The sequence below is a fragment of the Ammospiza caudacuta genome, chromosome 9 (assembly GCF_027887145.1).
Source record: "Ammospiza caudacuta isolate bAmmCau1 chromosome 9, bAmmCau1.pri, whole genome shotgun sequence".
Lineage (NCBI taxonomy): Eukaryota > Metazoa > Chordata > Aves > Passeriformes > Passerellidae > Ammospiza > Ammospiza caudacuta.
The window spans coordinates 18,280,473-18,292,591 of record NC_080601.1 but is presented as its reverse complement, the minus strand read 5'-3'; the positions used below and the strand labels follow the sequence as shown (position 1 = coordinate 18,292,591).

Genomic DNA, 12,119 nt, shown 5'->3' with positions numbered 1-12,119 from the left:
GAGACCACTGAAATATCAAATATTGAGCTTTCTCTCAATAAGCAAAGTTAAACTAGTGGGGTATTTGAAGGTAATTCAATGGTTTACTGTAACTCACTGGTCTAACAGAAGACAGATTTATTCATGTTTTAGTTTCAGCATCATTAGGAAGTCCTGGAATATGGTATATTCCACTCAGAGAAGTATGTTTTCCCTATCTATAACTACCCTACATAATAATTTTTGACATGGGAAAGTTTGGTATAAAAGTTACTGTTCATTCAGCTGGTCTCATAAGTGAGATTGAGATTTTCCTTCTAGATCCTGCCAGAAAAGATAGGCTGCTGTTGTATTCCTTGTGCAAAAGGCTTGGAACTGAGAAATTTTAGTCAATTTTGGGGAGTTCCTCCTTGAACATTTGCCCTGTTTCTCCCTGCCCCATTTTTATTCTGGACATGAGAGTAAATTTCAGGGTTTTGTCTTATGTCAAAACAAAATCTGTTAGATTGAAGAGGCTTTCTGGGTAAGTTTGATGCCTGGGAAAGTGGCTTATATACAGGATTGGTTCTTACACCTCAGTGTTGAGCTGTGTGAGTGACTGCAACCACTTAACCTGGAGCTAATTGCTGCTCTGAAGTGATGCTGAAGTGTCTAGAAGACTGTAAAGCAGGTCTGACAGAATCATAAGTGTTCTGGGCTCACAAATAAATGCAGCTGCATAACTGAAATTCCTGCCAAGTTATTTTTGAGTACTTGGAGGTAAATTGCTGAGGATATTTTTTTAATGGTTAATAATATGAGCAACAAATAAGCATAAATGTCATGGAAAACTTACTGAGACCTGAAGCCAGACTAGTTATTAAACAAAGTCTAGCAGGAAATCTAACATTGATGTAACCAAGATGTAAAATCACTTTGGCCTATGTTTTTTGGCACTTGACCCTTAGTTTGCTTCTTGATTTATTTTGTCACTATCACTTCCTTATTATGACTACTGTATGCATCTCTGTTTTTGTTGTCCTGTTTCTTACCCTTTTCTCACCTTTAGAAGGTAAGCTTTCTTCCACACCCTCCACCTCTCCCTTGCACTAAACCCAAAAAAAGCATGTCTGTGGGATTTTGTGCTGTGTGCAGACTGTGTGCTGTGCAACTTCTCTGACTGCCAGCTATGGCACTGGCATTTATACTTAGGGGTATACACACAGTTTAAAAAAGATCATAATAGCTCTGTCTGGCTGTGTGTAGTATTGGCTGTCACTGAAAATGGTAATTGCAAGCTGATCTGCATCAAGACTCTTTCTGAATCTGATTAGAGTTAGGGCAAGATTTTACAGCACATTCTTGCTGAATGCTTTCATGTTAGTTTATGAGTCTCTGTAGTGACAAATAAAGGGTCCAGTCATGCAGGAACCAGCTTTCTGCATGGCCAGAAAGCTTTATTAAGTCAGGAATTTTGTCTATTCCATAGTGTTTTACCCATAGCCTTCCTTCATTTCAGATGGTTCATGTTCTTTAGGTCTAGGCTTAAAACTGCAGTCTTGCATGGGTACTTTTTCAATTCAATTGTATTTTTGGATTTAAGCTTTCCTGTATTTTATGAAATATGAATACTTTTTTATTTTACACAACAAATGTGGAAATTTTTGTGGTGAAGAAAAATGTCTATTGCAAGGAGTTGGCAGTTTAGGCTTAGGAAACTCTTATTTATACTGCTGGTGAGGCAGATTAATAAAGGATTTAATTAAGAAAACAGTTGGTATATTAGCAGTATTTCCTAATGGAAACTATTGGTCATTATGCTTAATGCATGAATATGTGTGTGGATTAGTATAATCAAAGTATTGTTCTGTTCTGAACTGAGAATTTTTAAATTGTATTTTGTTTTTGAATTAAGATATCCTGATAATTTGGAACTGTAACACTGGGCATTAAACAGTGATGACAAAGCATTTGAATTGAAAAATGCAGTGGGATGAAGAAGCAGAAACTAGTTTGCTAATAGCCACCTATCACAGACATGATCCAGTATTTGCACACATATGTAACAATTGACTAACAATTGTTATTTTGCTAGAAGGAAGATGGAGCTGTTTAGTTGTAGTTGAGGTCACTGTTGCATGCATTTTGTGCCTGGTGGTGAAAGAAAATGTTTTCCCCATGCTTTTAGGGAATAAAGTAAGGTGTATGGGGATGCCCAGCCTTGAATTTTTCTGTGTAGTACATGCTATTGCTGATGTTGGACTTTATGTTTATTATTCTATCTTGAGTTATTTATACCTTGAGTTATCACAATCTGTCTAGAGACTGGAGAATGAACAAGGTGTGGAGCCAAAGTTGTAGGTTTTGTAGGAGTAGTAGATGCAGGTAAAGTATTTTGTTGGTCTTTCTGGACTCTGCACATTACTATTACCGGATTGCAATAATCTCTGTTTACACTGGATTTTATAAATAGTATGGTGCTTTAGAACTAAAATACTATTCTTGGACAAAATTCTGGGGAAAAGAATTGTATCTATTTTTTCATTCATAGCTTTGAACTTTCTTCCTTGATTTTTTTGTTTTTCAGAGGAATTTAATTTTCTCTTGCATATTGTTAGTGTTTATTTTAAAATTAATTTCCAGTAATACTCAATTCAAACATCTTTCATTTCCATGGAATTGGAGGGAGTTAACAGTTGTAAGAAGCTGAGAGATATCTAATGTCTTGCAGGATTGAACCCTGAATGGTGACTAAGCTATCTATCTTGCCAGAACACTGGCTTTGCCTATTTCCTCCAGCATTGCCTTCTTTGGTCATGAAATGCAGATATCCTTAGACTAGACCACTTTATTGAGTCAGAGGTTGTGTTTTACATCCAGCAAGGAATTGTGTAGCATTTATTTTGCTCTTTTGCATAGCAGTGCCAATACTACCTGCTCCCTGAATGAGCTCAAAATTCTTGGTAGTGGCAGAAATGATGCACAGAAGTGTCTTCAGTAATATTTGCTTTAGGAATTGGTTTGGAACAAATCCAGATTGCTCTTTTCCCTTCAGACAGTGTTGCCCTAGTTGTTTAATTTGAGTAACTGAAATAGTTTACCTCTTCTGAAAATGCAGTAGTGCTGATTTTGTTAATAAACTTCCTTTTGGTAACAGGGGTACTGTTGGCAGGGAGAGGAGGGAAAGAATCAATTTTTGCTGATAAACTGTAAATTTTTTTTGCAAAAGAGCAGTGGGATTAAAAAAAAATTCATGCTTGAAACGATATTCCATTGGCAAATCCCAAAGAGTTACATTTTAAAAATATTTAGCTGTTTAGGGGAGGAATAAAATATTTAAACAGCTATGGAAATTGAGACTATCAAGACACTTTGAAGCAGTGAGACCTTGAGCAAGTTGCTGGTTTTTTTTAGATGGAGTGTTTGTGCTCTTGTCTTCCTCCTTTCTTAATAGCCTGAATTGGTTGGTGAGTCCAGACCTTTCAGTATGGCTGTGCCTTTGTTGCTTGCCAGGTATCTGACACCAGACACAGCTCTGGCAGACACAAAGGGCTGTGCCAACAACCCTGGTTAAGGATGCATTCTAGTTGTCTGTTGCATTATTCAGCTCACTGCAATGAAAACTCCATATCAGGCTACAGCTGAGAGAGATTGCTTGGGCTGTGTAGATGGAGAATTGGTGCTTTAAGAGCAGTTGTCTTAAAACACTTCAACTGCTATGCTAGGATTTTACCAGATTTTTTAAATAGGAAAAGGGGACATATGCAGAGGAACACAGGATAGCCAGACTCACCCTGCAGAGCAATCCAGTTGTGTAACTCCATATGACAGGGCAGATGGATCCTGTTGCTGCTGGGGCAGTGCTGGAAATTACAAAATCATGAGTGCAAAATCTGCAACACCTATTATTTTATCCTCAGATATTAGACCTCAGATTCAGAGGTTTCTGTATAATTCTGCTGAAACTGTAAGTCTGTGGGCAGCTGAGACCACACAAAAGCCTGTGAGAGTGAAAAGGGAGGGGCAAAGACAGTTTTTCCAACACTGCTTTTCTCCACCCACTCCTACCGTCTCATTGACACAATAAGAAACATCTGTTGCCTTTTTAAAAATTCAGTTAATTGTTTCAAATTATTTCTGGGTAGACAGGTCTGAAATAGACTGTTCATTTCAAGCTAAAGTAGCTTCAGAACCCTGACATAAACAACAGAAAACAGTAACACCTACCTTCATAGATACTAAGATTTATATATACATTTGAATATTCAATGAATATTTTCCTGTCTCTTAGCATACATTGAATGCACAATTATTGAGCTATAGAGAAGATAACTTTTAAAATAATGTTCCCATTTCCCACCCCTAGCTGCATATCCGGACCTTTTGGAAGGTTTTTCAAACAGGTCCCAACTGAATTTGGAGAGCCAGTTTCTAGATTTGAGACCCAGTCATCTAGGTGAAAATAATTCTGCTTTTGGTGCTCTCTCTTAGGCTGTGATTTAAGAGCCTTTGAAAATACTCAGCTGCATCGCATGACATTTTAGAAAATTGCTTGCTGAATTATATTATAGCACCTTATGAATAGCTGACAGACTAATATGCCTGAATAAAAATGCCAGAGTATTAGTGTTGTATGTTTGAGACTAAGCATGCAGAATGAACAGCTCCACCAAATGTGGCATTTCTTTAGTGTTGTCAGGATAGCACATGCTGTAGCAAGGTACTGATCACTGATGGTAGTAGGCTTCTCTTCAAAAGCATTGGACATGGGCAGTCTGATTCAGATGCTACATGACAGCCAGGCTTCTTTTTGTCATTCATGGGATCTTAGATGCATTTCAAATCACTTCCATGAAATGTGTGGTAAAAAGCTATTTTGGCTTTTCCACAGCTTCTTACTTAGGTACATGTTACTGTTTTCATCGTCCTCCCATTTGTGTAAGATGGAAAACTTGTGGCCTCTAGTGGAGGGATGGCTCATGAACAATGTGCAGACTGTGCAGAGAAATCAGAACTGGGAGGTTGTTTCCCCTGCAGCCAGAGGTGTTGGATAGTAGTGGCATAATAGTGAAAGAAACAGCTTCTTTGATGATCCTGGCAGAGGAGTTCAGAGTTTTAAACAATCACATGTAAATACATGTGTTTATCTCCAAAGACATTCAGCTCCATATGTGAGACTTTCAGAAATTAGCTGGTCGTCTTCCTTTTCTGTAAACAGTAACTGTTTGACTTTAAGCAGCAGAGCAGGTGAGAAATGCAGATGTGCAGCCTCTTATGCTGAAGTAAGCAGTAAAATTCACTGGCCAATTACCAGATATTGATACTCCAATTACATCACTCTTCTATGTGCCCTGATGTAAAATGGAACTAACTCCAAGATGTGTGCTGATTAGAGCTCCAACTTTGGAAATTAAAGCACTAGTAAATAAAGAAATAGAAAAACCACTAAAATTGCATGCATAATTTTTGCATTTTGAGTGAAATGAAAGTGTCTGTTCTAACTGGAAAGAAGCAATTTTGATCTGCTAGTTTGAAAATGGGTTTTGAGCTGCTTATACGAATAGGTTTTTATAAGTAGACTCTGCTTTATAGAATCTTTGTCAGCTTTGGTTGCATTGATTACTTGTTCTTTGATATTTTTGTTTTGAGTATAATTTTGCTGGTTTCTCTTTTGTAAAGGACACTGAAGCCATGAAGAGAGCTTTAGCCTTAATAGATTCAAAGATGAATCAGGCAAAAGGTTGGCTGAGAGATCCAAATGCACCTCCAGGTAATATTTAAACACAAACAACAGCATAAAGTATTTTGATTTTTGAAGGTCTCATTATTTCTGTTGTTTAAGACAAAATTGTCTCTAAGCATTAATAACCCTTACATAGTGGATCATTCTGAAGGTACCTGTATTTATTTCTTTCTTTAGATACTGGGAATTGAACAAGATGTGTATAATGACCTAGAAGGCTTTACTTCTTCTAAATGGTCTGAAATAGATGTGTTCTGTGGAACATACATGTTCTTCATTTGCATTCCAGCAGTAAAGCCAAAAACTTAGGATTTGAACAGTACTTAATTGTAGCCATGGCTGATATTTAAAATCCCTTCTTTTGTATTTTCAAATTTTTATAACTTGATTTCCCTAACAGGATCTCTTTTTTTCTTTCAGTCTTGACATAAAATTTTTAGTATGAGTATCTGCCATAAATATGCTTAATTGTGATCACCTTTACTTATATAAGGGGTTTATTTACCTTTGTATGTATCTTTAAAGTAAACAAAACTCAATAGAGGCCTGTTCCATTTGGATGTTTAAAGACCTTTTTAAATGGACTTCCTCTGAAATCAAAGCCAAACTAATAGAGTTGTAAAAGTTGGATGTGAATTGTTGTTTTTTTGGTGTATATCTCCATTTTTGGTAAATGTGCTTTCCTCACTGAACTTAATGCAGTTCTCGTGACATGATGATATCAGGAGTTTTCTCATACATGTGAGAGAATGTCTTGTTTGCTGTACTGACTGACCCTGTGCCTCAGGGGATGCTGGTGAGCAGGCCATAAGGCAGATCCTTGATGAAGCTGGCAAAGCAGGAGAGCTGTGTGCGGGCAAGGAGCGCAGAGAGATCCTGGGCACCTGCAAAACCCTGGGGCAGATGACAGATCAGCTGGCTGAGCTCCGGGCCAGGTAAAGCTCTGCTTGGGCTGGGCGCTTCCCAGCTGCTACTGAAATGTTTGCTCTGCAGTTGTCACTTCCTAACCTGTAGAAAGCAGGCTAGAAGTGTATTTTGCCTTTTTTACTTCAGTTTCTTCTTTTCTGATGAGAATATGTTTTAATAGGAGAAATGTTAATTACATAATATGATGATTAGAATTGCTCAAGTAGATAATTCTGACTTTGCTTGCTGTCTAACACATAACTTTCCTCCAAATTAGGCAGAAAGGAAACTTTAAACTCTCTTCTTAAGTCTGTTCTCCAAAGAGGATATACTCCAATTACTGTAAGATACTTGGATATTCTACTTTTTAGGTGTTTTTTGGGATGTTAGATCACATGTGGTGGTTGTTGTTTATCCTTCACTGGCAAATTCTATTGAACTTTGTGTGTCACATGATTGAGGCAGCTAAGACATTTTATTTTCATACTTATTTTTTTAATTGACTTGCTGTCATCACTTAGTTGTAGGAAGACTTTAAATCCTGCAGATTCTGACTCTCTGCAACAGTCTGTAAATGAAGAGAAAAGGGGACTTGTCCTGGGTACTTTAATGGAATTGTATCCTTAAATAGCTTTACTTTTTGACTCTTAAAAAATGTTTATTCCTCTGAGACTGCTAAATGTCACATTATGGAATACAGAAAATATGTTCTCAGTTTTTATCTCTACTTCTGTTCCTCACTTATTTTTTGTTTCCTTAAGGAGGAAACAAGATGTGATTAAGTACTATATCTCTTGCAATACATGCTGTAAATAAGCATAAACAGGTTTTGTTGCTCCTCAACTAGAAAATAGCTTTAGTCAGTCCTGAGCTGAATCTGTGGTGCTCTCTTTGGGGCAGAGGACAGGGTGCCACCCCCATGGCCATGCAGAAAGCCCAGCAGGTGTCCCAGGGGCTGGACCTGCTCACTGCCAAGGTGGAGAACGCAGCCCGCAAGCTGGAGGCCATGACCAACTCCAAGCAGGCAATTGCTAAGAAGATTGATGCTGCTCAGGTACCACTAGGGATTAATAAATCTTTCAGAGCTGTTTTACTGAACTACTGTAGTTGTTTCCAAACAAAACACACTTACTTGATAGGAAGAACATAGAGGGGATACTTGCTTTAACAAAGAAAAATCTTAAATTCAGTGATTTAGAGCATATGGTGAATTTTGCTTCAGTTGATGATCTTTTTTGGTAACTTATTTGGCATTATTATTAAATTAAAATGATGGAACACCTTAAATTTGCATATGAACTAATCTTACTAAAGAAAAGAATAGAAGGGTTTTAGATTGAACAGACCTATTTGTGGATAAAACCAGAGCCCTTTCTTTGGCCTCTGTTTTGGGAGTGGAGTTCAGGATTTAGAACTGTATGTTAATGAAGCTGCATTTTCTTTCAATTGATTCTTTATTTTTGTTAGTTTTAATGTCTCTCAGTGGTCAGTCTCTTACCCAGTGATGATTATGATTATCATCAAATAATATAACTTATCTAAATGTGTATATGTGTCTATTATCAATATATAAAGATACATTAATATTATATATGCATCAAATGAAATGGTAATGGGACTTTTTAGGAAGAGCTCTGTGTACCACCCTGGGCTCAAGAGCATCTGTTGTCAGTTTTTTCTGAAAGTCACATAATCAGTTTCTAAAGGCAGTGATTCAATTTTACTTCTAAAATACTGTTGGCAAATGTTGATGGGAGAGACAGAATGCAAAATGTTTGGGTAGATTTTATCTAGTTTGACATTTTTTTTCAAAACAGAAAAACTATGAGGCAGTAGAATTTTGAAAGCTCTATTGGTATTTTCTTTCCCTATAAAATCATGTATAGAATAAACAGTACTTTTTGTCTTCACTTGAACACAACTTCTTTCTGTTAAGAATTGGCTTGCAGATCCTAATGGGGGCAGTGAAGGGGAGGAGCACATTCGGGGCATTATGGCTGAGGCAAGGAAAGTTGCAGAAATGTGTGAGGAGCCTAAAGAGAGAGATGACATCCTTCGTTCCCTGGGGGAGATCTCTGCTTTGACAGCCAAGCTGTCAGATCTGCGCCGACAGTAAGTGTTTGTTTCATCACCACTGATTGATTTATTTCAATTACTTTCCTGTGCAATTTCCAATGCTGAGCAAGATCAGAATATTGATCATTAAAATAAACCCTTTTAAGTTATTCAGCCTAGTGATTTCTATCTCAAAGCCTAGCTTGCACTAGCTTCCTTAAGAAAAAGTTAACCAGATATGGAAGTATTTTCTTTTTACTGCCTGTGGAATATTTGAGAAGGAAACTGAAGCCAAAAGTGAGCTTGTTTGTACTGTTGAAACAACAAGGTAAAGGGAAATATAAGTTTATGCAGATGAGTGTCATGACTGGTTTTTGCTAAGCACTTTACTAAATAACCAGGTGTAATATCTACCACTTCGATCACTGTCAGTGCTCTAAGCTGTAACTGCGAATTATACAAAAGATAAGCCTTTCAGAAATTCTATTTCTGTATCAGTTTTGCAAAGAGGCTGCTTGAGAATGGAAGAGGAGAAAGAAACTGTTATTCTACAAATTGTCATCTTCACCTAAGGCTGGTTGCAATACAGCAATAGATATTTTTCTTGCTTCATTAGTTAGATGCTTTAATCAAGTTTTCATTGAACTTTAGCTGCTGTAGGTCTTAATGTGCTACCTTTTGTCAGATTTGTATATAGCTTTTGCTCTGTGGCTGCTTACTCTTCTGCTTTTGATCTGTGTGGCATGATTGTAGTTGCTCATAAGACAGCCATGGAAATGGGAAATCATTTCTTACACCAGTATTGGCAATGCCAGTCTATGCCTTCCCCCACCTCAGTGCTGTGCTCAACATGTGTGGTGTCCAGGTACCACAGCAGAGAATTGCTCCTCAGAGTCTCAACCCAAGGGTCAAATTCAACCTTATTTAAAAATACTGAGGTCCTTTTATTGTGTGTCTTCCTGCTGAACTTGAGATAATCTGTAAATGATCTTTCTATGACTACACTGTTTTTTTTTATTTTATTTTTAAATCCTTAGTGGGAAAGGTGACTCTCCTGAGGCCCGTGCTTTAGCTAAGCAAATAGCAACATCACTTCAGAATTTACAGTCCAAAACAAACAGGGCTGTAGCAAATACAAGGCCAGTTAAAGCAGCTGTCCATTTGGAGGGCAAGATTGAACAAGCTCAGAGGTGGATAGACAATCCCACAGTTGCTGATAGGGGAGTAGGTAAGTGTTTCTCTGTGATTTCCCTCCCCCCAGATTTAGAATCAAACCTGTCACCAGTTTTTGTGGTGGAAACTACTGCTCCTGAAATGCTGAGGATGCATTGTATCTTCACTGGTGTGGAGACTTAGAGTTATAGCTAAGTCCTGACTGCAATTACAGAATTAAGCTGACCCATGATTCTCGTTGTGTTCTTTCCTGAAGAATGGAAGAACATGTTCTGTAGAGAAAACAAACTTAAGATTGCTCCTTGCTTCCCTTATTATGCAAATACTGTATCCCAAATTTGAATTTATACCTACTCCAGCAAATTGAGTAATTAAGTCCTTCTGAGAAGAGAAAAAACACTCATAAACCTGACCTAGAAGTATCACTTCTTGTATGGTTTCTGGGTTATCTGAGGAGAATGCTAACAATTAAAGAGAAGGGGGATCTGATAATCTCATTTTACTCTCAATGAGCATATAACTCTGGTTCAGGAGTTGCTGGCACTTGGCAGGGTACTCATAAGAAAAGTCAATTAAGAATATAAAAGATGCCAGCAGTGCTGACTGATTCTTGGATAGTCTGGTGCTGTGACAACTTCCTAAGTAATTTAAAGCTTGATCACAAACTTGGATTACTTATGGGTTAGCATTAGTTTAAAATTATTCTTCAGTAGGTCTTTGGAGTTAATACATGATGAGTTCTTCTAAAAGAATACTGCTATTGTGTTATTGAAAGAACAGAGAACTATATTCTTGTGAATGAGCAGGAAGCATCTGTAAGTGAATGAAGGAAATTACCCATGCTAAAAATAATTTTTTTTATGGAAAAGCTTTTGACACACTGTGGAGGCTTTGTAAGGTGTTCCCTACCCCCACTGTCCCTTGCAATCCAGACTACTTGACACTTCTTACTTATGGCTTCTGGAATTCTGGGAGGGGGCATTTGGCTTTTTAAATTATGTTTCTACTTGTCTTTTCTTTCCCTCTTGCTGCTCATCTTCTATTGAGGGGATGAATTGCAGTATTGGAAATTTGTAAGTGCTCCACTGGATTCAACAGATTAGTTATGTAGAAATACCTGACAGCTGCCATGGTTAATTTTTGTCAGACTACTCTAATTAAAAAGGATGTATCTCTAGCCAGAGTTGCTGAATTAAGCAAAAAGAAACTGAAGACAGTTGAATTCCTCAGTGGTTTTGAACTGTAATTATTCAGTGATAAACCGCACAAGATCTTCTCTACCATCTAGGGGAGCGTTGTTAAGAACCCAGGGGTTGTGATGTGTGCTCACAGGCGTGCAGTGCTCGCTGTGGCTCTGGTGTTTGTGTCCCCGTGTGTCACTGCCCTGTCCCCTGCAGGCCAGGCTGCCATCCGCGGGCTGGTTGCCGAGGGCCGGCGCTTGGCCAACATCATGATGGGCCCGTACCGGCAGGAGCTGCTGGCCAAGTGTGACCGTGTGGAGCAGCTCTCTGCCCAGCTGGCCGAGCTGGCTGCCCGCGGCGAGGGCGAGTCCCCGCAGGCCAGGGCCATTGCAGCTCAGCTCCAGGACTCGCTCAAGGTAAGGGCCTGCTCTGGGCAGGCAGCACTGAGACCCCTCGCTGCCCTGAGCCAGCCCTGTGTGTGTGAGGCCCCCATAGAAACAAGAGTGCGGCTACAGAGCTGCTGCTTGAGCTGAGGTGGTTAAAGCAAACTTTCTAGAAAGGCCTTGTTATGCTGAGGTGGTTAAAGCAAACTTTCTAGAAAGGCCTTGTTATGCTGAGGTGGTTAAAGCAAACTTTCTAGAAAGGCCTTGTTATCGTGCCATGGGGGTTAATTTCAGATGAACAGCTTAGAAGGAAAATTTAAGTCTGTCTTAAAAAAATAGTATACTAGCATTGCAGATTTGAGGGGCAAGGTCTCAAATCATGCTGTTCATTCATAGGACTGTGATTGGTATAATACCATAGCCTCCAAGTTTTAGGAGCAGGGCTGCCAGCAGCATGGAGCTGGCAATGGGGGCTGCCACGTGGGCTTTAGGCAGTCATAGGTGTAGGCCCTATAGGGGGGCTTTGACTCTGAAGGCTGGGAGGAGGGCTAGGCTTGTCACTAGGCCTGATCAAGAAGAGTTTAATGTAGGGTGTGAAATGTAGGTGTAGAGCTTAATATAAGCTGCTTCAAGGAGTGGTATGTAAGTTGTGTATATTTCAAATTATGTAAAAGGTGATGAATTGGTCATACTTTTAAGGAAATTTTATCTTAATGTCTG

At 38.7% G+C, this 12,119-nt stretch overlaps 1 protein-coding gene across 1 annotated transcript in view; it reads left to right on the top strand.

Annotated features, from left to right (window-relative positions):
• VCL (vinculin) overlaps nucleotides 1–12,119 on the top strand; it is a 53,277-nt gene that overhangs the window by 26,920 nt on the left and 14,238 nt on the right. The window contains exons 7-12 of the mRNA XM_058810796.1: nucleotides 5,638–5,728; nucleotides 6,489–6,636; nucleotides 7,508–7,661; nucleotides 8,544–8,719; nucleotides 9,700–9,890; nucleotides 11,233–11,432. Coding sequence (XP_058666779.1) covers nucleotides 5,638–5,728; nucleotides 6,489–6,636; nucleotides 7,508–7,661; nucleotides 8,544–8,719; nucleotides 9,700–9,890; nucleotides 11,233–11,432 — 960 coding nt within the window. The remainder of the gene's footprint in view (nucleotides 1–5,637; nucleotides 5,729–6,488; nucleotides 6,637–7,507; nucleotides 7,662–8,543; nucleotides 8,720–9,699; nucleotides 9,891–11,232; nucleotides 11,433–12,119) is intronic.